Genomic DNA, 24,168 nt, shown 5'->3' on the forward strand with positions numbered 1-24,168 from the left:
TTCGATGTCTGCTATGCGGAGAAGAATGCGTGTTGGACGTCTGTCTTACACTACCATCAGCAGTACCAATGGATATAGATACCGTGCTAGGTCCGGTAACGACACATGCATCCCCAGCGGTTACCTATTCTGATGACGGCATTCGTTGAGACTTCACCACTACGAGTAGGTGGCGGTGAAGTACGAGAGGAAAGCAGCACCAAACAGGTACAACCTTCTGTGAGCATTGCTGATCCAAACATCGATGATAGCAATCACTCTCACATATGCACTGTTTCAGCATTTTCGAACTTGGTCGAACTTTCACCTGATGTTGTAGACCAATTTTTTGCAAGCCTGTCTGATATGATGTTCTCCGCTGAACAACGAGAATAACTTTTTAAAACAACGAGCACACAGCGTTCCCTGAACTCTGGATTCAGCCTTCAGTTTTTGATAAACACAGCTACTGAAAACATTTGGAACTATTTTTTCCCCTGAAATATTTACCCTTTTTTCTGGCACCAAGTACTCTGCTTAAAGTAGAACTATTCTTAGAGAACAGAGCTTCTATTTTAGGAACTCTTGAGACAATATTTTACCTCAGCCTCTAGCACATGTATAGCATTTGCATAAAATGTGATGAAATGGTCTCGACCTTCTTTTCTGTATACATAGCCATTTCTTGTGTAAATTTCGCAATTCATTCAGCTGATATATATATGCATTTTAACTGAATGATGACACTGCTTGAAAAGCGTACAGTACCAATACTCATTTTCGTGTATTTACCATATACCATTTCAAATGCGAATTATGTATTTTGGGGTGGGTTGGAAAACACACATTCATCGTTATGTTTAATATTGCTTAGTTTTTAGTAATGATGGACATTAATACGTGGAGTGGGTGTTGTGTTTCTATCTAGGACCCTAATTCGATATTCCCGATTCATGCCCTTATATGGTTATAATAAATAATATCCATATAGAGGCATAAGAATCATATTCATATTTAGTAATAGCCCATGCAGTCCAAATACGGCAAGGCTACTCCCATAGACTCCTAGAAAGTACAACGCGTTCTTTAAACGAACCAAGCCTCCAGCAGCCCGGGAAATCCCCCTGCTCTTGTTTTGATTTGCACAAGAACTCCTTGAGTCAAGAAAGAACTGTTAGTTCTTAGTGACGTCTTCTGTCCAACCTTACGTCAAACCCGGCACCTTTCAGGTATAAATATACCAACGTTGCCTTAAGCAAACACACGGTGGTTTGGAGCAGAGCGGCTATCTACTTGCCCGGAAGCCCAGCTGATGCGAGAGCCGAAGGAAGCTGCCCCTCCCCTTTGACGCACTGAGAGACGCTGTCTTTTTCTCCAGCCGAGAAAATCCAGCTCCGGTGTTTCCAGTCACCCTTGCGGGTTGCTGGGATATCGAGTCCTGAGAGAGAGATACAAGACCTCCTACATTCTATTACCAAGGTACGGAGCTGACTAAACCCTTGAGAGAATTCTTGATTCAGATCCTTGGCAAAAACCTAACTTAACTTAAACTGCAACTTACTTACTCCTTCCCACGTATTAGGCTTAGTTCAGGTACACCGGGGTAGGCGTATCTTAGAAGCACCAGTTGAGTACGTTAGTCAATGTTTTTATGTATGTATATATTTTATCCATTTTAAAGTATCATATGGCTAAGAAACCATATCAATGCTTTTACAGTATTATTTCATAATACTCCTTTTTCTGTACGTACTTTACTTCATGATAAGTATTGCAATTGTGGCAATTCATTTCTCTTGCATGAGAAAGAGGACTGCTCAATAAATAACACCTTTTATTGAAAACGCCCGTCTCTCTATTTCTCTGCACTCTGGTGAAACTAAGTATGCACAATTGATTGAGTGAAATAACCGTCTATTGTTTTCACACGACTCTAGAGATACACTCTTTATTCTGAGGGAGCAAAGTTGTCATGTTTATGCGATTGTCAGAAGCTAATCCCTTCTTGTCTAAATCCGGAGAGTTAACTCTTTCCTGAACATTCGAGAAAGTTTCTAGCGACCTCTGAGCTAGCTGGCAAAACTAATTAGTCTAATATAGTCAGTAGAGACCTAGTCGACCTCAGTCCTACGTCTACACTACTGTTTATATTAGTCCAATGCGCAGAGCCTATTGGAAATATAGGAACTACACTACAATAGGCTGCGTGGGAATGTCCTTGTGGAAGGGAACCCCTCTCAGGAGATTCTCTGCCGAACACCACCACTTCAGAGACTGAAGAGCATGCAGAGACAGCCGTATCCTGTCGTCCCAAGATCCTCTCCTCTGATCCCACTGATCCTCCAAGTACTCCTGCAATGGTCTCATGTGCAGCCGTGCGTGTGGTGTGAGGAAGATACAAGAGGCCATTGATCCCAGTAGAGAAGACACCGTCCTCACTGTTGTAGATGGAGCGGTCATAAGAGCCTGAGCCTTCCAACGGAGTGATAATCGTCTCTCCTCCGAAGGAGACACGCTTGCTGACAGCGTATTGATGGAGGCTCCCAAGTACTGTATGCACTGGACCGGAGTCGGGACAGACTTGGACATGTTGATGTGCAACCCCAGCTTGTTCAAGAGAACACACGTCTTCTGGAAGTGCGCTTGAGCTTCCGAGGAGGAGGCCTTTATTAACCAATTGTCCAGGTACGGGTAGAGAAACACCTTGTTCTTCCTCAGGTGAGCAGCTACCACTGCCATGCACTTCGAGAATGTTCTGGGCGCAGACTTCAGCCCGAATAGCAGTACTGTGTACAGATAATGATTGGCGCCGACTTGGAATCGCAGGAACTTCCTGTGTTTGTGTGCAATGGGCACATGGAAGTACGCATCCTGTAGGTCTATAGCGCAGAGCCAGTCTCCCTGTTGCAGCTGAGGATGAATCTGATGCAACGACAGCATGCAAAATTTCTCTCTGCGAATCCACTTGTTTGCTTGTCGCAAATCCAGAATGGGCCTGAACTCGTTCTTGTCCTTCTTGCGAACCAGAAAGAACCGGGAGTACATACCTCTTCCCATTTGAGACAGAGGTACGTCTTCTATCGCCCTTTTCCTTAACAGGATATCTGCCTCCGACTGGAGCTCGCGCAGTTGAAACTGCGAGCTGACTGGTGGAATTGCTGGAGGCAGGCTGGTGAACCGAAGACTGTATCCATTGCAAACAATATTCAGCACCAACTTGTCCTGAGTAATTTTTCTCCACTCTTCCAGAAAAAATTGAACGCTTCCCCCCACCGGAGCGGGTAAGGGATGTAGGGGCAGTAACCGCTCAGGGCCGAGACCCAGCTGGGCCTTTGTTCGCTGCCGCGGACTGCTGGCCGCCTCTACCCTTCTGGCACTTCTGGAAGGGCTTCCGGAACAGCTGCTGCTGTTGTTGCTGCTGTCCCGATGTCTGTCCTCGCCCTCGGCCTTGACCCCTGAACCGTCTCTGGAACGGGCGGTAGGCCTTCTTCTCTTTGGGCTTTTCCAGCCCGACCGCCGTCAGGGTCTCGGCCTCCGCCTTCATGCGGGCCATTTCGTTATCCGCATGTTCGCCAAACAGGGTTTCACCTGAGAAAGGCAGATTGGCCACCCGCTGCTGAGCTTCCGGCTTGAGTGACGTAAGCCGAAGCCACGCGTGGCGCCGCTGGTTGATACCATGACAGTACCCGTGTGCAGCCAGAAGGGTCGTATCCGCAGCCGCGCTGATGAGCTGGTTCGACACCAGCATCCCCTCCTTCAGGACCTCTTGAAAGTCTTCTTTTTTCTCCCGGGGAAGGAACTCAGCGAACTGCTGTAGGGACTCCCATAGGGCACGATCGTACCGCCCTAGCAAAGCCGCAGCACTGGCCGCCTTCATAGCAGTAGAGGCCGTCCCACAGACCTTTCTGCCTGCCGAGTCGATCCATTGGCTCTCCTTATCCGGTACAGTAGAGGACGGGGAGGTGGCATGTTGCACTATGACAGAATCCGGAGTAGGATCCATCCGAAGAAAGGCAGGGTCAGAATCCGGGGCCCTGTACTTCTTAAGGAGCCGCGAGGGAGTGGACTTCGTCACCGCAGGGGTGAGAAACAACTCCTCTGCAGGCTCTACCAGCCCCGGCACTTGGGGTAGTAAAGGTCGAGACCGGTGTTTTTTATGCAGTGTCTCGAAAATCACGGATGTCGTTGGAGTAAGCACCGTCACCCTGATACCCAACTTCGTTGCACCCCTCAGGAGAACATCCTGGAACATGCTGATGTCGTCCACCGGCGATACTCTCGTCCCCGGGGATTCCGACAAGGTCGGTGAGTAGGTTCTGGTCCCGGTGGAATCCCTGCTGGACCGTGACCGTCGCCTCCTGTGACGCCGTCTCGATCTCGTTGAGGACCTGTGACGACTCCGCGATCTCCCCCTCCGACCCGAGCGAGATCGCGATCTCCTTGGCTTTGGGCGCTCAGCCGGCTTCACCGGAGTGGGCGACTTTGGCCTGGCAGGGTCCCTCGGCCGAGGGGTACCCTTAGGGGGCGCCGGGAATCGAGGCAGCGACACGTCCTCGGAGGAACCGGAGGAGGCGGAAGCGGAGGTTGAGGTTGAGGAGGAGGAGGAGGAGGCGGAAGTGGAGGCGGGGTGGGAGCCCGCGGCGGTGGCCCCCTGGGCAATGGAGGAGGGGCCGTAACCGACTTCGGCCTAGAAGGCGGACACACTTCAGAATACACCGAGCCCGGTGATCCACCTTCTTTCCTAGGCTGGGGCGTTGGAGAATTCCCCATAGGCACCTGCCGCCTGCTCGACTGACTCATGGCGCCAGAACTCCTTCTGCGCCTCTTTGACGTCGAAGAACGTCGACTCGACGGTGAGCGTTGGCCCCTCGACGGCGAGCGTCTCCTCCTCGACGCCGAACGCCTCTTCTACGACGTCGAACGCCTTCGTCCCGACGGCGACCTTTGCTTTGCCTCGACGGCGACCTTCGTCTCGACGGTGACCTTCGCCTCGACGGCGATCTTCGTCTCGACGGCGATCTTCGTCTCGACGGCGATCTTAGTCTCGACGGCGAGCGTCTCCTCGACGCCGAACGCCTCCTCGACGACGGCCTTCTTCTCTTCGCCAACGGCGAACGGCGGTGTCGCCTCGACGGCGAGCGCCTACGCCGGGCCACCTCTCGACGTCGAATACTCGACGACGACGCCGACGAAATCGTCACCGGTGATTTCGATGGCGGTCTATTCAGTTCCCTCGACGCCGAGCGTCGACGCCGCTTCAACCCAGAGCCCTGGGGAGACGGGGAACAGACTGCAGTCATCCCTCTCGACGCCGTAGTCGGTGCAATCGACGCCGATGGAGAATGGGGATGCTGGCTTTGGGCGCTCAGCCGGCTTCACCGGAGTGGGCGACTTTGGCATGGCAGGGTCCCTCGGCCGAGGGGTACCCTTAGGGGGCGCCGGGAATCGAGGCAGCGACACGTCCTCGGAGGAACCGGAGGTTGAGGTTGAGGAGGAGGAGGAGGCGGAAGTGGAGGCGGGGTGGGAGCCCGCGGCGGTGGCCCCCTGGGCAATGGAGGAGGGGCCGTAACCGACTTCGGCCTAGAAGGCGGACACACTTCAGAATACACCGAGCCCGGTGATCCACCTTCTTTCCTAGGCTGGGGCGTTGGAGAATTCCCCATAGGCACCTGCCGCCTGCTCGACTGACTCATGGCGCCAGAACTCCTTCTGCGCCTCTTTGACGTCGAAGAACGTCGACTCGACGGTGAGCGTTGGCCCCTCGACGGCGAGCGTCTCCTCCTCGACGCCGAACGCCTCTTCTACGACGTCGAACGCCTTCGTCCCGACGGCGACCTTTGCTTTGCCTCGACGGCGACCTTCGTCTCGACGGTGACCTTCGCCTCGACGGCGATCTTCGTCTCGACGGCGATCTTAGTCTCGACGGCGAGCGTCTCCTCGACGCCGAAAGCCTCCTCGACGACGGCCTTCTTCTCTTCGCCAACGGCGAACGGCGGTGTCGCCTCGACGGCGAACGCCTACGCCGGGCCACCTCTCGACGTCGAATACTCGACGACGACGCCGACGAAATCGTCACCGGTGATTTCGATGGCGGTCTATTCAGTTCCCTCGACGCCGAGCGTCGACGCCGCTTCAACCCAGAGCCCTGGGGAGACGGGGAACAGACTGCAGTCATCCCTCTCGACGCCGTAGTCGGTGCAATCGACGCCAATGGAGAATGGGGATGCTTGCTGGTCTTCCTGCCCCTGGGGAGCCCCCCCCGAGGTCTCAGCATGGGCAGAGGAAGCCCTTCCAGACCCACCTTGTGCCTTCAGTCTTCTGTCTTCCAGGCCTTGGAGCCTGATCTTCAATCTGTCCCTCAGGGTTCTGCTAGAGAAGCCCTGGCAGATGTCACACTCCTCTGGGACATGAGATGAGGGAAGGCAGATAATGCACACCTCGTGTGGGTCCGACTTGGCCTTCTTCCTCGAGCACTCAGGGCATTTGTCAAATAATGCAGGCATATTGGCAAATAAAGAGTGCACCAAGACAAACACAAGGAAGAAACACCAAAGTACTTCAAGAAAAGCACTCAAAAAACTTGAAAACAGTGAAAAATCACCAATTAAACCCTTGAAAAGGGAGAGCTCAATGCTCCAGGGTCCTGCTTGCACGAGCCGGAAAAAAGAACTGAAAGTAAAAGGGACCTGCAGTGCATTCTGGGATACTGTGAGACTTCTGGAAATTTCTCTTAAAGGCACAGTATCCTGTTCTGAGCGACATAATGGCAGCCTATGGGGCTTGTCTGTCCACTTCTTCCTCTCTATCATTCCACAGGGTTTTGCTGTTAAAGGCAAGGTTTTTCTCTTAGAAAACCCTGGACAGGCTGTGCTGTTTGTGGATTTTGGTGGAATTTCTAGTTGAAGTACTGGACAATGTAGCCTGTGGATATAGGCTGCATAATCTGTCTTTAAATTCTCTCTTAAGTGTTGATGCAGTTCTGCATGGTTTGACAGCTTAAGAGATTATTTTTGATTGCTCCGGGGTCCACGCACATGGGCGGGACTATTCACTAGATTATGACTATACACAGAGATCCCCTACTACAGAACCTACGTCTTTCATGGGATTCAGAACCTTGCAAAGGCTGCATTTAGGTGTTTAATGGACAGATGACAGACTGTGCAGTCACTGATCATGCACATCTGACACAGTCAGATGCGATGTCCAGCTAAAGTAGATTAACAAATGGATACTTCAACCAAGAGAAACATTCAGAAACCATTAAGTGAAAATGAAATTAGTGACCACAGTTCCAAACGGCTTTAACCATAAGAAAGTACAAGAGGGTAAAGGCCTGTGCAACACCTGAAAAAGGGGACATCAAAATATGGAGTCTACAACCATAATCTTCCACATCCCAAATGCAGTTCTGCTCCTTTGCCAAAGGTGGGCTCCATCCTGTGCAGCTTCTCTTGGTTAATAAAAAATGGTATGTTTCATCTAACTCATGGATTGCTGTAACTGGTGACTGCTCTATGTGATGAGTTCCGCACTAATTCAATATCTGAAACTGAGAAATAGTAAGGCAGATTACATGCCTGAATCCATTCTTGCATTGAGCAGGCTTATAGAATTGGCTTGAGGGAGTAATGAGCCAAGGCAGTTGCTTGGGCATATTCTCATTCATAATTAACAACATATTAGATGTTGTGCACTAATATTCTCCGAAATTAACTTCAAAAGCTGCCCACCAAGCCACTTACATTTGCATGCAAAATTTAGCAGTTATCATTCCAGACACTCAACAATTACGATTCTTGGGAGATGGCGGATTACTCTGGGATTTAAGGTTTTCACCATCATTTGGAATAACCTCTAAAATATTTTTGGTGCATTTTTCACAATTACAGGTGTATTTTGGCCATCACCTTTGTTTCAGGTGGATCCTGGGAATAAGTGTTTCTATACTGTGGCAAGGAACTGCCAACCTCGTAACTGAGTGACAAGCATTTGAGCCACACATCACAATTATGCCAATTACAGTAATTATCTAAAACTAAAGTGTTTATAGGTGAAACTTGTCTGAGATTCAAACAAGTTTAAGGTTTCCACGACAGACAGACAGACGTGCTAATAAAGGTACATCAGCATAACATTACTATTAGGTCAGCAAGTACCAGTATGAGACCACTAGTTCCTACGACTGCACAATTGTCTTGTGTGTGTTTGTATCAGCAATGAAACAAAGCGTTCCTGCTTTGTTAACACATTAATAAATACAAACCCATTTGGTACACGTTATGGGGTGCACAAGCTTAAAATAGTAAGCACTTGAATGGGTAAAGAGTAACTCTTGAAACAATCACAGTCATGAAGGTACAGCACTTTGATGCAAACTGAAATCAAAATCTTCCAAACAACTAAATGTGTTTTAACAGAGATTTGATCTCTTAAAGTGATAGTGGCAATTAACATGCATTTCTGACAGGATTGGACTACAGTAAGTGCATAAAATGTAAGATCACCAATGTTATGTTATGTATATTTGTATAGTGCACTAATCATCAGTGAGCTAATCAGCAGCATTGAAAGGCATCAAGGCCAGACATGTATAGGTCTGAACGTATAACTGTTTCCTCAAGGTAGCGTTTAGGTCTGAACCACAAACGCTGCCATCACACAGCTGTCGCTCTCAAGCTGGGTTTAGGATTAGGCCTGGACAATCATCCAAAGTAGGCTCAAAGTAAGATTTACTCAAACTTTTAGTTCATGGGTTCCAATTTGCCTTCAGTAATCCTAATTTGAAATCACATTTTGCTACCTTAATTTCCAATAAACCTTAGTTTGTAGTTAAGTGATCCTGGCCTGTAAAGGGACACTATTCCAGGATACTACTGACCCCACTGGCATCTCGATCTGCGGGTATCAGGACCTTAAGGGATCTATGTGTTTGCGACTTCTAATGAAGCCATGTTTTAGCATATCTTCCGCAGGTCTGACACAGCCTGAGAACAGTGGAGCTCTGAGCAATCATGTAATGACACCCTGCTGTCATCCCAGCACCACGACACAGCCATAAGGCAAATTCACAGACATTGGCACCCTTACCCTATGTGACCATAGGAGGAGACTCACCTTGAGCCCGTCGTTATGCGAGGTCACCTCATCCAGATCTTGGCGTAACTTCTCCAGCTCTGTCAGGCGGTTTTCTGCCAGCTCTTTGTTCTCCTCAAGCTCCACGGACATCTCCTCAAACTGGTTTCAAGTTGAAGAAGGGTGTGGAGAAAAGGGAAATGGAACAATGATATTGGAGTAATGAACAGAAGGAAAAATGTGCAAAGGAGAAGAGGACTAGTCAAACATAGAAATAAAGTAAACTCCTCTGTCAGGAGCACATAAGGGTACAGCGCTTACTCCAGCTACGTTTTACTATTTTCAAGTCCATGCCTGAAGCAGAATGACTGCATCGGACCCTTCTGCCCAACTGTGGGTTGTGGGTAGAAGGAGAATAAAGGTGTGTAAGGCAAGAAGCTGACGTTAAGCTGTTATGGGGCAGATGTCTGAGTTTCAAAGAAACAAGGTGGCTCATTGCTTAGTTACCCATTTTAAATTAAGTTTCATGTTGCATATACAACATACAATTAATCATTATGGGTGCTTCAGCATTGCCTAACAGATAGGTTACAAGAGAAACGGAATAGAGCAAACTCTGTAACCCAAGGTCCTAACTAACACATTTGAAACAATAAAATGGAGTCACGTCATATAAACAAGCACAAAACAGGCATGACCAGACAATGCCAGACACCTGTATATCAATTATTAGTTATAAGAGAAACAAACAAGGAACAGAAGGATGGAAACAATACTCATAAATGTTGGACTAAAGTGATGGTGCAGTAGTCAGTGTATCATTTGCATCTCACACAGAACTTTACTGGTGTCTGAACAACAAACACAGGAATAAAAAGCATTTGTGGCTGTTTGATTTAATAAATGGCCTGGGGCAGAGAAATCTATAAGAAACTATATCCTACGTGATTTTAATCAGGGCTAAAGCTCCTTAGTCGGGCAGTTAAAAAAATTAATAGCCTGAGAAAAGCACTAAAGAAGATAAAGGTTAACTAAAAGAGATTTTAAGTCTTTCCTTAAGCAAAAGTTTGCAGGGGTAGGTCTAAGGCTTGGAGGCACATACCTCCACAACAAAGGGGCGAGCAGTGAAAATGCATGTCAACCCATGGGAGTCTTACAACATCTGAGTATGTGTAGTAAGGGCAGGTTGGAAGAAGAGAAGGGAAGAAGGCTCGCTTGAATGACAAGGAAGCCTCTAGCTCTTTAGTGCTGAAAGGAAGTTTCGGTTTTCCTTGGCAAGGTTGACAGAAAATGTGGAGCTTTGAACCTCGATGCCTTAAGGAAGAGGGAGGGCTTATATCTGATCTGCAGAGATTGGGCAGGGTAAAACATTAGAACTGCTAAGTGTGGGTGGGCCACTAGGGCTTTGGTCTTATGCACTCAGCTTCTTCTAACAACTTGTTACGTGTGGTGCAGAGTTCTTGAAGGAGATATGTGTATTTCAGGGCAAAGGTGTTTAACACGTTTTTATACTGCTTGGAAAGTTCTGAGTTAATAAAAATTCTGAATTTTGACTAAAAGCACTTTTGGTCATTTTGCCTCGAAGCATCATAGTGTTTAAGTCATCTGGGTGAAGCTTTGTGAATTTGGCACTGGAACCAGTCAGTGTTTGGAAAGACAGTTACTTTGAGGGAGGATATCTCATCACCAGAGCAGACGCAGTTTCTTGTACGATGAAGAGGGTTTTAGAGCTCCCTTTAAAAGACTTAATTGGTGTAGGAGGACAGCTGTTTGCAGGTTGATCCTTACTTTTAGATGAACTATGTGCTGTTTTTTTTACTCTAGTGCACTGGGCCCTGCCTGCAGGCCAGGCTCCAGTGCATATGATCTGACCCCCAAAGTATATGTACATTGGCTAACACCTGATTGGCATATTTAAATTACCTCTATGTCCCTAGTATATGGTAAAAGAGAAACTCATGCCTAGTACTTTAAATAGCACTAGTGGTCTGCAGTTCCTAATTGCACCACCAGGACAGTAAAAAAGTGAACACATGGCTTTAGGCTTGCCAATGTAGCAGTCTGGAAGCTTTAAAAATGTCAACCCAACATGGCAAAATAAACCCTTTTGGCCTAGTCAAAACCTCCTTTTTAATATTAATAAGCCACCCCACTGGAAGGCCTTGGTAGCCTACAGGGCAGGGTGCTAAATATTTAAAAGGGCATGTTCCTCTTGTGTTTAGCAAGTCCTGACAGTGAAAACTCAAAATTGCTATTTTTCACTGCAGTAAGGCTGGTAGCCCCAATGTCACCGCACTAATTGCTATTTTTCATGAGACTACCAAAGATAGTCCTCCAAGGGATCAAAGAACAAGTTACTTACCTTCAGTAACGATATATCTGTAAGAAACATTAGTTAGTAATAGATTCCTTACCTTAGAATTACCCCGAGGCGCCAGACTGGATCCGGAACGTATTTTCGGCAGCAGTCCCTTTGCATGTCAGAAGTTGGCATCGGTCAGCTCTGCGTCCGTCGTTGGCATTGTGTCGCCGGGATGACATTGCAGCAGCTACTTAGACGCGCGCTGACGTCAGTTCTGTATACGAATTTCCGCGCCAGAAACGCAGAGCCATGCAAGACACTGACCACTGATGCACAAAACTAGGATCCTGAAAGGAAAATCCTTAAACCTAGAAATCAGTTAGCAGAATGGGTGGGGCGGTAAGGAATCTAAAACTAACTAATGTTTCTTACAGATGTATCGTTACTGAAGGTAAGTAACTTGTTCATCTGAAAGAGACAAGTTACTTATAGATTCCTTACCTCAGAATAGATACCCCTGCAATACCAACCCCAGTGGTGGGTCTGCGAACTAAGACAACATAAGAAAGTGCTGGGGAACAGAACAGCCAAAGAAGCGGTCTCTCCGGACCTGAACATCAAGACAGTAGTGTTTTGTAAACGTGTGCAGTGAGGCCCACGTAGCTGCCTGACAGATGTCATTTAGAGGAACGCCTAGTGCCAGAGCAGTAGTCGCTGCCGTTGCCCTGGTAGAATGGCTGCGTAGCCCCACTTGAGGCTCCTTCTTCGCCAGAGAATAGTATGCTTTGATACACAAAACGACCCATCTGGAGAGAGTTCATTTGTGTATTGCCAGACCTTTCTTTGCACCCACGTACCCAATAAAAGCTGGTCATCCACCGGGACTGTTTTGTGTGGTCCAGACAAAAGGAAAGCGCACGTTTTGGGTCCAGACGGTGGAGCCTCTCCTCCTCTTTCGAAGAATGTGGAGGCGGGAAGAAGGAGTGCAAAATGATGGTCGGCCCGATATGAAAGGCAGGAACAACCTTTGGCAAGAAGGATGGACGGGTTCTAAGGACCACTTTCTCCGGATGGACAGACAAGAAAGAAGGTTTTAATGAAAGAGCCTGGAACTCACTCACTCTCCTGGTAGAGGAGATGGAAACCAGGAAGGCAGTCTTAAACGTGAGAAGCCTTAAAGGACAGTTGTGGAGCGGCTAAAAGGAAGCACACAGTAAAAAGGTCAAAACCAGATTCAAGTCCCACTGAGGCATAACAAAAGGAATAGGAGGAAAGAGGTGGGTTATGCCTTTTAGAAAACGATTGACAACTGGGGACTTGAAAAGAGAAGCCTGATCTGGAAGCCGAAGAAAGGCAGAGATGGCCGAGAGATAGCCCTTGATAGTGCCCAGGGCAGAGCCCTGCTGGGCCAAAGAAAGGAGGAACAAGAGAACCTCAGAAAGAGTGGCAGAGAGGGGATCCACAGCCTTTGCTCTGCAACATGCCACTCATTTGTTCCACCGACAGACTTATACCATGTTAGTGGAGGGACGTTTAGCTGCCAAGATTAAATCGCAGACTTCAGGAAGCAGGTCAAACAACCTCAACTGCGGCCGCTCAATCTCCACACAAGGAGGTGGAGTCTGGACAGGTTCGGGTGGAGGATCGTCCCCTGCTGCTGCGTCAGAAGATCCTCCCGAGAAGGCAGTCGGATCGGAGGATCGATGGCCATGTTAAGCAGCTCGGGATACCAGACTCTACGTGCCCAATCCGGAGCAACAAGATTGACTTGGGCCCGGTCGCGCCTGATCTTCTTCAGCACTCTGGGCAGAAGTGGTATATGCGGGAAGGCGTACAACAGACAACAAATCCACTAGCGTCGAAAAGCGTCGCCTAGCGAGTGCCGCCTTGAAAATTCCAATGCGCATAATTGCTGACATTGCGCGTTCTCTTCGGTGGCGAACAGATCTAACCAAGGCTTCCCCCACTGCTGAAAGAGACCTTGCACCACCTCCGAGTGAAGACGCCATTCGTGATCCATCATGCACCTACGGCCGAGTTCGTCTGCCCTAGCGTTCAGGGAACCTGCCAGGTGCTGAAACCACCAAGGATATGCCCTGATGTTCCATCCATATCCAGAGGCGGAGAGCCTACTGACATAGGGTCCACAACCCCACCCCGCTCGGTTTGTTGCAGTACCACATGGCGGTGGTGTTGTCCGTGAACACCTGCACTACCCTTCCCCGGACAGAGGGAAGGAATGTGTTCTGCTGTTCAGCCAGTGAGAGTACAATGTTGGTGTGGATGGTGATTTCACTGGAATGTTAGGTTTGCTGTGAGGCAGAGTGTCAGTTAGATCCTGGGCTGAGCAGCAGAGAGGCTGCTCCTGGTGGGGCTGATTACATCTTTACTGGAAAACCTATCTGACCATCTAAAATCAATAAACTTATCATCTGTAACCTAACCAAGTCTACTGGAACTCCTTGCCTACGACACAACAGCATGCTTTTAGTGCAAGATGAATCGCCTGAAGTTCTAAAAGGTTGATGTGGAGCACGGACTCTGCCGGAGACCAGAGGCCTCTGATCTCCGCCTCTCACATGTGGCCGCCCCATCCCAGATGGGACGCGTCCGTCACCTTTGTGTGGTCTGGTTGGGGAAGGGAGAGGGATCTGCTGTTGACCCAATCCTGTTTCGTGAGCCACCACTGCAGTTGTCAAGCAGTGCCCTCTGACATCTGGATGCAATCGGACAGATTCCCCGGATGCTGTGCCCACTGGAACTTCAGGGCCCACTGCAGAGCCCGCATATGCCACCTGGCATGATCTACCAGCAGAATGCAGGAGGCGATGAGGCACAGCAGCCTCAGAGTCATTCTGACCAAAACCCAGAATAGAGGCTGAAAGATCGGAATCATAGCCCGAATATCCCGGACTCGCTGTTAGGGAGGATAGACCCGAAACCGCGTCATGTCCAGAGCCTCTCCGATGACAAGGAGCTTCTGAGAGGGAATCGGGTGTGACTGTAGTCTGGAGGTGGGAGATGACTGCTTGGAGCTAAGCTGCTATCTACTGTTACCTCTGCCTACCTATGGGGTTCCGCTGGACTCTGAGCACACTATACCTCATTTTGGTATAGTATATACAGAGCCAGCGTTCTACATGTGGCATATCTAATACAATGGAAAAGTGATCGATAAAACGTGGAGTAAATATAGCAAAACAGAATGCTTGTCTCAGGAGCCCATTTGAAGATAGCAGAAAAACGCACATAAACCCTTCTCCCCCTGACTGGAGCTGTAATTGTTATTCATCATTTTGAATCAGGAAGCAGTCTATTTACATTTTCAATCTTTAATGCATTGCGCATTTACAATCCTTATAACACAGCTCACTTTATCACTCACAAAGCCACTACCTTATTGACCTTATCTATTACGTGCTGTGGACTATAAGCATCAAACTTGAATGTAAATAAGGAAACACTAAAGACAGCTATATTATCATCCTACTCTGAGCTAGTTTTGATTGCATGCAGGAAACCGGCTAAGTTATTAGAGCAAATTAGGTAAAAAAAAGAAGGAAAAAAAATAGAGATATGGAAACTACGCACTCAGCTACAGGGCTACAGACACAACAAGCGGATAAGCCTTCTTAATAGTCAATGTCCCATTACTTGCCAGTCCATTCAATGCACAGTCACCACCACTACATGCTGTCCTTATAAGAAGCTGCTACAGGGAGGTGCCCCTCAAACAAACAGGAAAGGAGCAATGTTTCAGAGTGCTCGGTGGTGCTCTTGTGAGAACAGGGTTAGTGTGGATGAACCCCTCCTAATCAGCTGCAATGGGTGCAGACAGTGCCCCAGGTCATTGAAGCGAGCCACTTAAAAACAGACTACTTCTAAGCCATTCGCCAAATTTAAAATATCCAGGTTCTCAGCAGTCATAGGGAAGGTGTATTTCTTAGTAGAAATAATACAGGTCAAAAAAGTGCCAAACTTAGCGGACATTGAAAACCTTTGTCTTAATAGATGTGTTTTATAAACACGACACGAGTACAGTATCTGACTCCACTATGTCTCAACATCTCCTATTCTTCCCTGAATATCTGCAGACCTAGCATCACAATGGTGTTAAACATGGTTTCATCAGTAAAAAATAAATGAACGCAAGGGCCAAGGTTCTTCTTAGTAGTCCACTGCCCCAGACACACTGCAAATGTCATTACTGACTTAAGAGAGTTATAGCCCCCAGCAGTAATACGTACTTCCAGTAATAAGTACTTCCTCCACCATTGTAATCAACAAAATTCAAAAACAGGGCTTGTTTCAAACATAACTACAAACACAGCAAGCAGTAAAATGATGCCCAGGAGGAGATGCGGACAGTTGATTGCTTCCGAGTATTCCCAAGTCTATTCTTGAGCAACTCATCCAGAGCAGGTTTTTTCTTTACATCCTTGGACTTATTGACTACAAGTAACAGAAAGCAAATAAAAAGCCTGGACTACGCAACACAGGCATAAAGAAACTTTGAAGCTTTGGTGCTGTTCAATGTTTACTATGGTGCAGCCTCCTAGCACAAGTGTTTTGTTACTTGAACCTGTGCAGATGGAGCCCATAGGTGATTGGAACTTCTTGGAGCCCTACCCTCCTCTGCTTTTGAATGCAATCAGTTTGTATGCTGCTCGACACCTCGGTCGTGTTACATGCCTGGTGCTTTGCTAACTGAGCTATATGTTGTTCATTATGAGGGGGTAATATATTAAAGTAATTCTGGGCCATAACATACCCCAGTTGGGAATTTCAATTGAATTAGGATCTCTTGTGCCTCTTGGAATTCGATCTTCCAAGTTACTAATTGGTCTTTTGTGACAGATGTGGAGCTTCTATTCTGCGCTCCTCTTAGAGAACATCTAAGTGCTTCTCTTTCCGGTACGTGGCTGATAATCGTCTGGTGCTACTAGCAAGATTAACAGACATCACAGTCCTTGCTGACTGAACTTCGTATGCATTTGTGCACTAAATACTGCCATATGTTTTTTGTATATAGGCCATTATTGGTCAGTCTAAGTTCTTTTGCAACACACTGTCCTGATGATGGCCTTGGTCAATTTCACCATTGGGCTGAAACGTAGACTTTTATCCATGTAATATTGACTGCCTGATGTTTGTTTATTTACAGGATCTAAATTCTGTATTAGGATTTTGATCGATTTTCAATATGGAGTGATCTATTTATTTATTTTGATACATAGTTGGCAGCGTATTACACTTCATAGTTTCTATCAACTCTATTTGCATTGCTTATAAAACTAATGTTTTGGTATTAAACGATTTCAGATCAAAATGTTGGCATGTGAATAATTTAATTGCAGTGATATATGCAATGTGTTAGTCTATTTGGGCTTTTACTTTTTCTTCTTTTAATAGATGTTTTCCTCTTCCTTTTCTCTGGTTTCTAAAGGTCACTTAATTTAGTGGACTTTTTAAAAAGCTCTTTGTGTCAACAATTGTTTTTTATAGTTTCAGTCTAATTCAGCTGAAACAATCCCAAGTGAACCATGGTTATTTGCTGACATAACTTGAAAATCCAGGCACAATCCTCAAAACGTGTGCATGAGAGTGGTAAGGCTTTTTCACCTCTTTCAGCTGCTACACCGGATCTCTGTTAAAAATCTGTTACAAGAGCAAGACGGTACCAGTGCTTCAGAAAGGAGTTCTGGTGTTGATATGCACATGCTGAGCATAGGCTTTGTGAAATAATTAATTCACACTTAAATGTATGGAAGTAATTTTACAAATATATACCTTTCGAGCATTGATTGTAATGGTCCCACCATACACACTGCTCCCTGCTCCGTAAACCTTGTAGCCTTTCGAATTTACCTGCAGGTTGATGAGAGACAAACGGATTGGAAAATATTAGGTTAAGAGGTCATTGAAAGAAGACGGTCACAATGTTCAATATCTCAGAGCTAAAAAATATGACAAATTATCTAACTGACTTATCAACAAAACCATCAAGTTGATTCTTTATACCATGATTTAAAAACACTTACCCACTGTGGAATATTGATAGCAGAACGAATTTAAGTAAAACACGATGAGCCTCATTGGGCTTGTACACACTGAATTGCACATTGGAAGGACAAAATAGCACCTGGTTCGGTTAGGCTTCTTTGAAAGAAGAAATGTATCTACCTCATGCCAAATAGTCCCAAGAACAGAATTTCAGTTCCAGGTGAATGAATACCTTGTACAGGTACTACTGATGTGGGAAGTTGGACAACGATCTTCAGAACAATCTAGCTTTCCCTACAACATCATGACTGCCCGGTCATAAAAGGCTGGTGGTCTATCTTAGCCCAAAATGCGCTTATTAACAGTGAGAAAAAAAAGCCAAGAAACATATGCCACCCAATAATCAAAATGCACTTTTGTTACTAAAGACATAATATGAAAGCATAGAGAAGAATGTGGGTGAAATACCTGCAGCCATTCCTCTGCAATGAACACTTCAGAAAGGGCTACAAACAAAAATATTTGGGAACTGTAGGTCACTTGTTCGCGGCCATTCTCTAGGAGCATGGTGGTCCATCTGTCATACAATGTCTTAGCTCTCCTTTGTGTATCCATTTCACTTATTTTTATGCTTTATGAATGATAATGTTCCATGGGTTCACCTTCTGATCACAAATAAAATACTGAGCACATTGCAAGCGCTGCACTCACCCTCTCCAGTACTTCCGCCAAGTGGCGGTTGAGCCTCTGTTCCCTCTTCCGGATCTTGTCAATGTCCCACTGCAGATCCTCGATCATGGTTTCCAGCACGGACACGCGCGACTCTGCAGTTTCCACCTTCTCCTGTAGCTTAGAGAACTAAACAGGAATTGACGACAATGAAAGGTTGATCAGCTATAAAGGTGGCCTCCGTCACAATGCCTTAGTAATCCTGAATTGGGGCATTCCCAGAGTGTGCAGATTCACTGCATACTGAGCTTCGCCAATTGTGCGCACAATCCCACACTACTGAAACCAGGCCCTGAATGATTTCAATTAAGCTTCAAACAGAGGGTGAATCAACCCTATAAAACAACAAATATAAGTATGAGGTATGGTTTTAAAAAGCTAATAGATTGTGCTATGTTTTAAGTAATGTAGAAGGCACAGGGATGAACATCTGTGAATTTACTATGTAGCATGCTTTTTACTTTGTTCCAGAATATCAAGCACTTTATCCAGTACAGTAAGCACTATCCAAGCTGTGACCTTTACATTTACCTCCTGCATCATTCCATTGTGTTTCTCCTGCAGAAGCTCCGTCAGTTCCTGCAGGCGGCCGTTCTCATGCATCAGGAGTGCATTCAACTCCTTCACAGTCTGCTCCTCCAAGCCAGGGTCTAGAAAGAGATGTGTGGCCAATTAATGCAGAGAATATGCTGTAAACACATGGACAGATGGATAGTAGATATAAATGCTATTTTTTTTTTATGATATTCTTAATTAGAGAATGACAAAATCATTTTAATCACTTACATTCTCCTTCTTGAACAGTCTCAGGACACTGAAATCTTTAACAAACCACCCAAAGAAGCACAAGACATGGAGACAAGAAGAGGGCCAAGAACCCAAGTAGAGCACTAGAAAACACCAGGGACAGTCCAATGAAAGACACCCAATGAGATGCCAAGCACTGAAACCCCAGGCGAGCAAAAGAAAAGGCCAAGGAGAGTGCAAGAAAACATACTCTATGAGAGGGCATCAATCCCAAAGAAAAGCACAAAATAAAGCAAGGAACCTCCCACAAGGAGAAAGCAAAAATGATCAGTAAAGGCGAGCACAGCAAATGAGCTAAAAGGGAACTGCAAGAAAAGACCACCTCCCTCCACCCCCCCAAAGAGAATGAAAGATCAAAACAATGCGAGACTCCAGTGACTAATTACTGCTTAGCACAGTCTTCAAACCAGATGAGCTCTCTGATAATGAGCCAATCATACATGTTTGTCCTCTTCTTTCCTTAGGAAGGTCACAGTGTGGACTCCAAGAAAAGGTGAGCCTGATGGACCCAACCATTTTGCGATTGCAGCCCTGTGATTCCCACAATCCTAGGGTATGCATGAAACCCATTTTGAAAATAGGAAAAGCATATCCAACTCGTAAAATAGGTTAACTGACCCATTTTGAATTTCAATTAGGAAGGGGTGAGAAAGGGGCTTCCCATCCTAACTGCAATTTAGAACAGTAAGTAGCAACGGCTTGCGACTGCAATTGTGTATAAAACTACTGAAAAATCTTAAAAGAACAGATTTGACAAAGATTAGATAATCATGTTAGGCAACCTCACAGGGGAGCAGGCAGTAGACCAGGGTATTAATCTATGACCCCCCCCTCCCACCACCCTCACCCCCCCGACCCCCGCTGATGTGCTCCAAATGAGATTTTATTTTATTTTTTTCGAAAAGCAGCACCAGTTCTTTTAAAGAACACAGGCTCCCATTTAAAAAAATACAAATCCTCTTGGTGAATGCAAATAAAGGCATGATGGTCTGCTGTTTGTTGCAGGCTGCCATCTATGTGTTGGTAGCCAATCACAGGGGGTCGCAAACAGCAAACTTGCCAATTAATATCCCATGCAACTAAACATTTTGCGGTGCCGCCTATATTTAGATTGCATCACAAAATTAAAACTGGTCGCAAATGGACAAGCCTGAAAATGTAGGACTCCTTAGAGGTGCTCAAAGGCGGCATCAGGAAGGCCGCATGAGCACAGTGTTGCAGCCATCCAGATGGGACAGGAATAAGTATAGCACTGCTACTTTGATGTAGGTTTTGGGTACGAAGGTTCCACCATTTTCAGGAGCATGAGCGGTTACCACGCAGTCAGTGTTTTCTTGGTGATGAATTCCTTGAAGGAGAGGTCTTCATCAAAGCTGCATCCAATTGATTGTTCAGTTGCTGTCGTTTGGAGCCCGATGCAATCTAGCCACATATCAGAAAGACAACTACATCTCTAGCTCTCACCTTTGCGGCTTGGGTTGTGAACACAATTTCCCTGATGCAACAAAGATTAATCTCTCTCGCTTGTGCTATTCAGATTGGAAGTATGGAAATATTGCCTCACAACTGTACCTCTCAAACCTGATTCTTAATCTTGGGACATCATGTTGCCATCTTTGTTAAACCTGGCCCAATCATTGTTGTCAGATTTTTGGAGATTGTTTTTCAACTCCTTGACGGATATGTAATGCTCACCTTTACATTTAAGTGGCTGAACAGTGAATAAGCCACTATGGCTGATCTGTCTCTTTAGAACGATGAGTTGCCCCCTCAGATTTGCAAGTACACCTCACCTTTGCTGTTTAGGTTGTGAGACAGGGTCTCTACCCTCGCCTGCATTTTGTCATACACGGCTACAATCTGTGCCACAGCCCGACGAGAGGACTCCACCCGTTCTTGCAGCTGGGTTTCAATCTCCTCACTGCTGCTGCTGGCCAGCGTGGCCAGGAAGGAGAAAGCCGGTTCCAGCTGTCCCTCAACTGCAAAGAACAAGAGAAAAAAGAAAATGTCAGAGACGCGTAGGGACCTGGAAGACAAGAAAAAGAGGAAAAACAGGGAAGTCGAAGCCCAGTTTGGCTGGAAGGATGAAAATAATTTGTGATCCTTCCCTGGAAAGTGCTGTTTGGGGAGCAAATTGGCAGTGAGAATGGAGTTCAGTAAATCAGCCCGGAGCTCAGGAGGCTTTTCCCAAGTTATGTTGATTCTAAATACACATGCAATCCTTAACGTTACTAAAATCGCAAAAATGAGTTTAATACCTAAAAAAACGTCCACAACATCGAACAGTGTAGTAGAAGTCCGCATACTCTGAGCATGCATGGAGGAACACGAGAACCACAGCATAAAATCACGCTTCACCCTGTGCCATTTATTTAGTCTACTAAATGTACATTATTCAAGCTGGGAAGTGCATGTGTAACAAGTGAAAAAAAATAGAGGCCAGACTCCTTTGGTTGCAAATTGCAATCCACAATTGCCTTTCCTCATAAGTGAATGGCTGCACAGCTGTAAACTTTACACCTGAACGCCATCATCCTCAGGCCATTGTGGGGAATAAAGACCTTCTGTGGGTAACTTCCAAAGGAGACCAAGCGATAAACCAGTGTACGAGTGTCTTTTGACTTTTTAAGAAAAGATCAAGGATTTGACTAAAAATGGAATTACATCTGGATGATCATACCAAAAGAACAAAGAAGAAGGAACAGTAATATTGTATCCTGCATTTGGTTCAGACTTAAAAATGTGTTAAACAATAATTTATGACTGTTCTTTTTCACAAATCTAAATTGGAATGAAGACAAAAAAGCTATTAAATCCAGAGCACTTTTAAATTCAAACTCACTTATGAAGTTCAATTCCAAATATGGACTGGAGTCACACACTGCTTTTGTAAGTAATCGTGCACAAAACCTTTCACTAGCATTTAAAGGATCGGGAAAAAAAATGTATTTGAAGAAGTGATATTTTAGACCCTCTGAATAGCAGTTGTAAATTTTAAAAAAGTCATTGATTCAAAGCATAAGCTGTGAAATGAATTTATAGTGTGGTCACAGGTACTTGGAATACGTTTTTAAAATGTTTGAATACATTTACATCAGACGGTGGAGTAACTAAATGATCCCACATATGCTAACTGGGAGCACAACATAGTGAGCTTAAATGGGCAAGGGCTCTTTTGAAATATACAAATGTTACCAAGGAGTATTTTCGGTCCTCAGTGGCGTTTGGAAGGGAGGCGGGGGGGGGGGGGGGGGGGGGGATGCACACATAAAAAGTCACTTAATGACATGGTGTTTTCTTTGTCCTTGGAAAACTATAGGATTTCTTTATCCGAAAACCCTCGATTAGGTTAACATTGCAGACCCTGGGTAATCCTGATGGGCTTCCGAATCTTTTTTATCTGCCTGACCCTGCACTTGGACCTGAACTCCCTGAACCCCCAACACAACGGCCACTAATAATCTATACACGAATCGGCCCGACCCTATCCACATAACGCCGGATATTGAATATACATGACATCCTCCCAATATACCCCAATTACAGGGCTTCACCGCCGTAATTAAACTATATATTACTCCCCGCTAGCGAGGTTGACATGTGGCTAAACCAGCAGCGGGTTAACTTAAGGACGAGAATAAATGCCTCAACTCCGCAAATACGGCACCCTTTTAAGATGGCCGCCACGCATTCGTCTTTGCCCATGTGACCTATGGCGGTAGGCGGAGACTTGACTGGGCGCGCCGGTCCTCCGGTGCTGTTTAAATGACCCGCGCCGCCGAGCTCAGACATCTACTCGAGCTCGGCGGGAATGGGTAGGTCACTGGACACAGACACGGAGGACTGGAGGTGAGTGCGTTAGCGCAGAGTAGGGGGCGGGCACCATGACCATCAGCCTGCATCCCGATTGAGCCTTCAGGCAGTTACTAAGGGGCGCTTTTCTTTACCTTTACCTCTTCCCCTATACCAGCTACTAAACCTTTGGGCTCTGCTCTGATGTACTGCCCCGCCGAACCCTCATGTGGTTATTAGTTCATGACCAATAGGTGAGTAGGGTAGCATATAAGTGTTTCATTTGCATTGCTTTACATATCACTGTGTGAGCTTTTTACTGCATCCAGCTACTATTATAAATGGTGTCCTTACATGAGACCTGCCTATCTCTCCAACACACTATAGGCAGAGAATCACTTTAGAACTGCTGCATTTTAACCTTAATACCTTTTTAAATATTGATTTTAACCCTCACCTTCACCAACCACAGACCCTGCCACAGATAGAGTTATTGCGTGTGCTCTTCACCCTGAACTTTGCACGCTCAATACACAGGGCATGCGGTGGTTATATAGAATCACTCCTAGTACCACCAGCATGGCAATATATTTTTACTTCCTCTGGCCAATGTTGTGACTTGCATATCTGTACTGAATGTAAATTACTGTTGTTTCCTTGTTCCTTCTCTATGTACAGGCATAGGAGAATCCACTGAGGTAACACAACACATATGATACAAGCATGTCGTTGTTGTCTTTGCACTTCACCTTTTGTGTATAGGTCCTGAAGAATCGCGGGTAATCCACCCTTAGCGAGAAACATGTCGACCACACTCACTACTAGTCTCCTCTAGGGTCACACAACCTTTATTAGTTGACACCTAGCGAGCTAGCCCCACTTTTTAATTGCAGCCAAGGGACCCCCAGAATAAAGTCAATTCCGGTACCCTTAGCTACATTTTAATCATCCCATCACAGGAGTATACCATCTGCCCACACACCCCCACTTCACCAATAGGCTGTTGGAAAAAGATCTCCGCTAAAGAGCCCCTCTTTGAGGTGAGCCCGTCGGGGATTGCACCGCCTCCCCGACGAGGAGCAACCGCCAATGATGAAGCATGACACCCTTCTGGGTGTGTGAGGCAATTACGTCCAACATAATGGATGCCCCAGGGTATCATTGGAACACCCTTGGTCACGCCAGATAAATCCTTTCCCCCCCCTACTTTATCTCTCAATAGGAACAGTGCAGCACCCCCCCTTTTTTGCAACTCCAGTACTGTGTACGGACACCCTGCTGCTACTGGACCTTCCACCATCCTGAGTGGTAAATAGTGTCCGCTGACCTCCCTTCTTTTGAAATATGACCCTGCACTTCATCACAAAATTGCAAGTGCAGACTACGATGTCTCCCCCATACTGGGGGGTCCAGTGTGTGGCTGCAAAAATTAAATAAAAGAGAGGATTTTTGTGTATGCCCTTTGAAGATGAAAAGGACTA

The 24,168-nt window shown here is 46.1% G+C and overlaps 1 protein-coding gene across 2 annotated transcripts in view; it reads right to left on the minus strand.

Annotated features, from left to right (window-relative positions):
* Positions 1-24,168, minus strand: part of RNF20 (ring finger protein 20) — a 223,437-nt gene that overhangs the window by 165,822 nt on the left and 33,447 nt on the right. For both annotated transcript variants that reach the window (XM_078672289.1, XM_078672296.1), the window contains exons 5-9: positions 20,689-20,874; positions 18,620-18,738; positions 18,071-18,217; positions 17,147-17,224; positions 9,097-9,216 (exon numbers count right to left, since the gene is read on the minus strand). In XM_078672289.1, coding sequence (XP_078528415.1) covers positions 9,097-9,216; positions 17,147-17,224; positions 18,071-18,217; positions 18,620-18,738; positions 20,689-20,874 — 650 coding nt within the window. The remainder of the gene's footprint in view (positions 1-9,096; positions 9,217-17,146; positions 17,225-18,070; positions 18,218-18,619; positions 18,739-20,688; positions 20,875-24,168) is intronic.

This window comes from Lissotriton helveticus, chromosome 1_2 (genome assembly GCF_964261635.1).
Source record: "Lissotriton helveticus chromosome 1_2, aLisHel1.1, whole genome shotgun sequence".
Taxonomy (NCBI): Eukaryota; Metazoa; Chordata; class Amphibia; order Caudata; family Salamandridae; genus Lissotriton; species Lissotriton helveticus.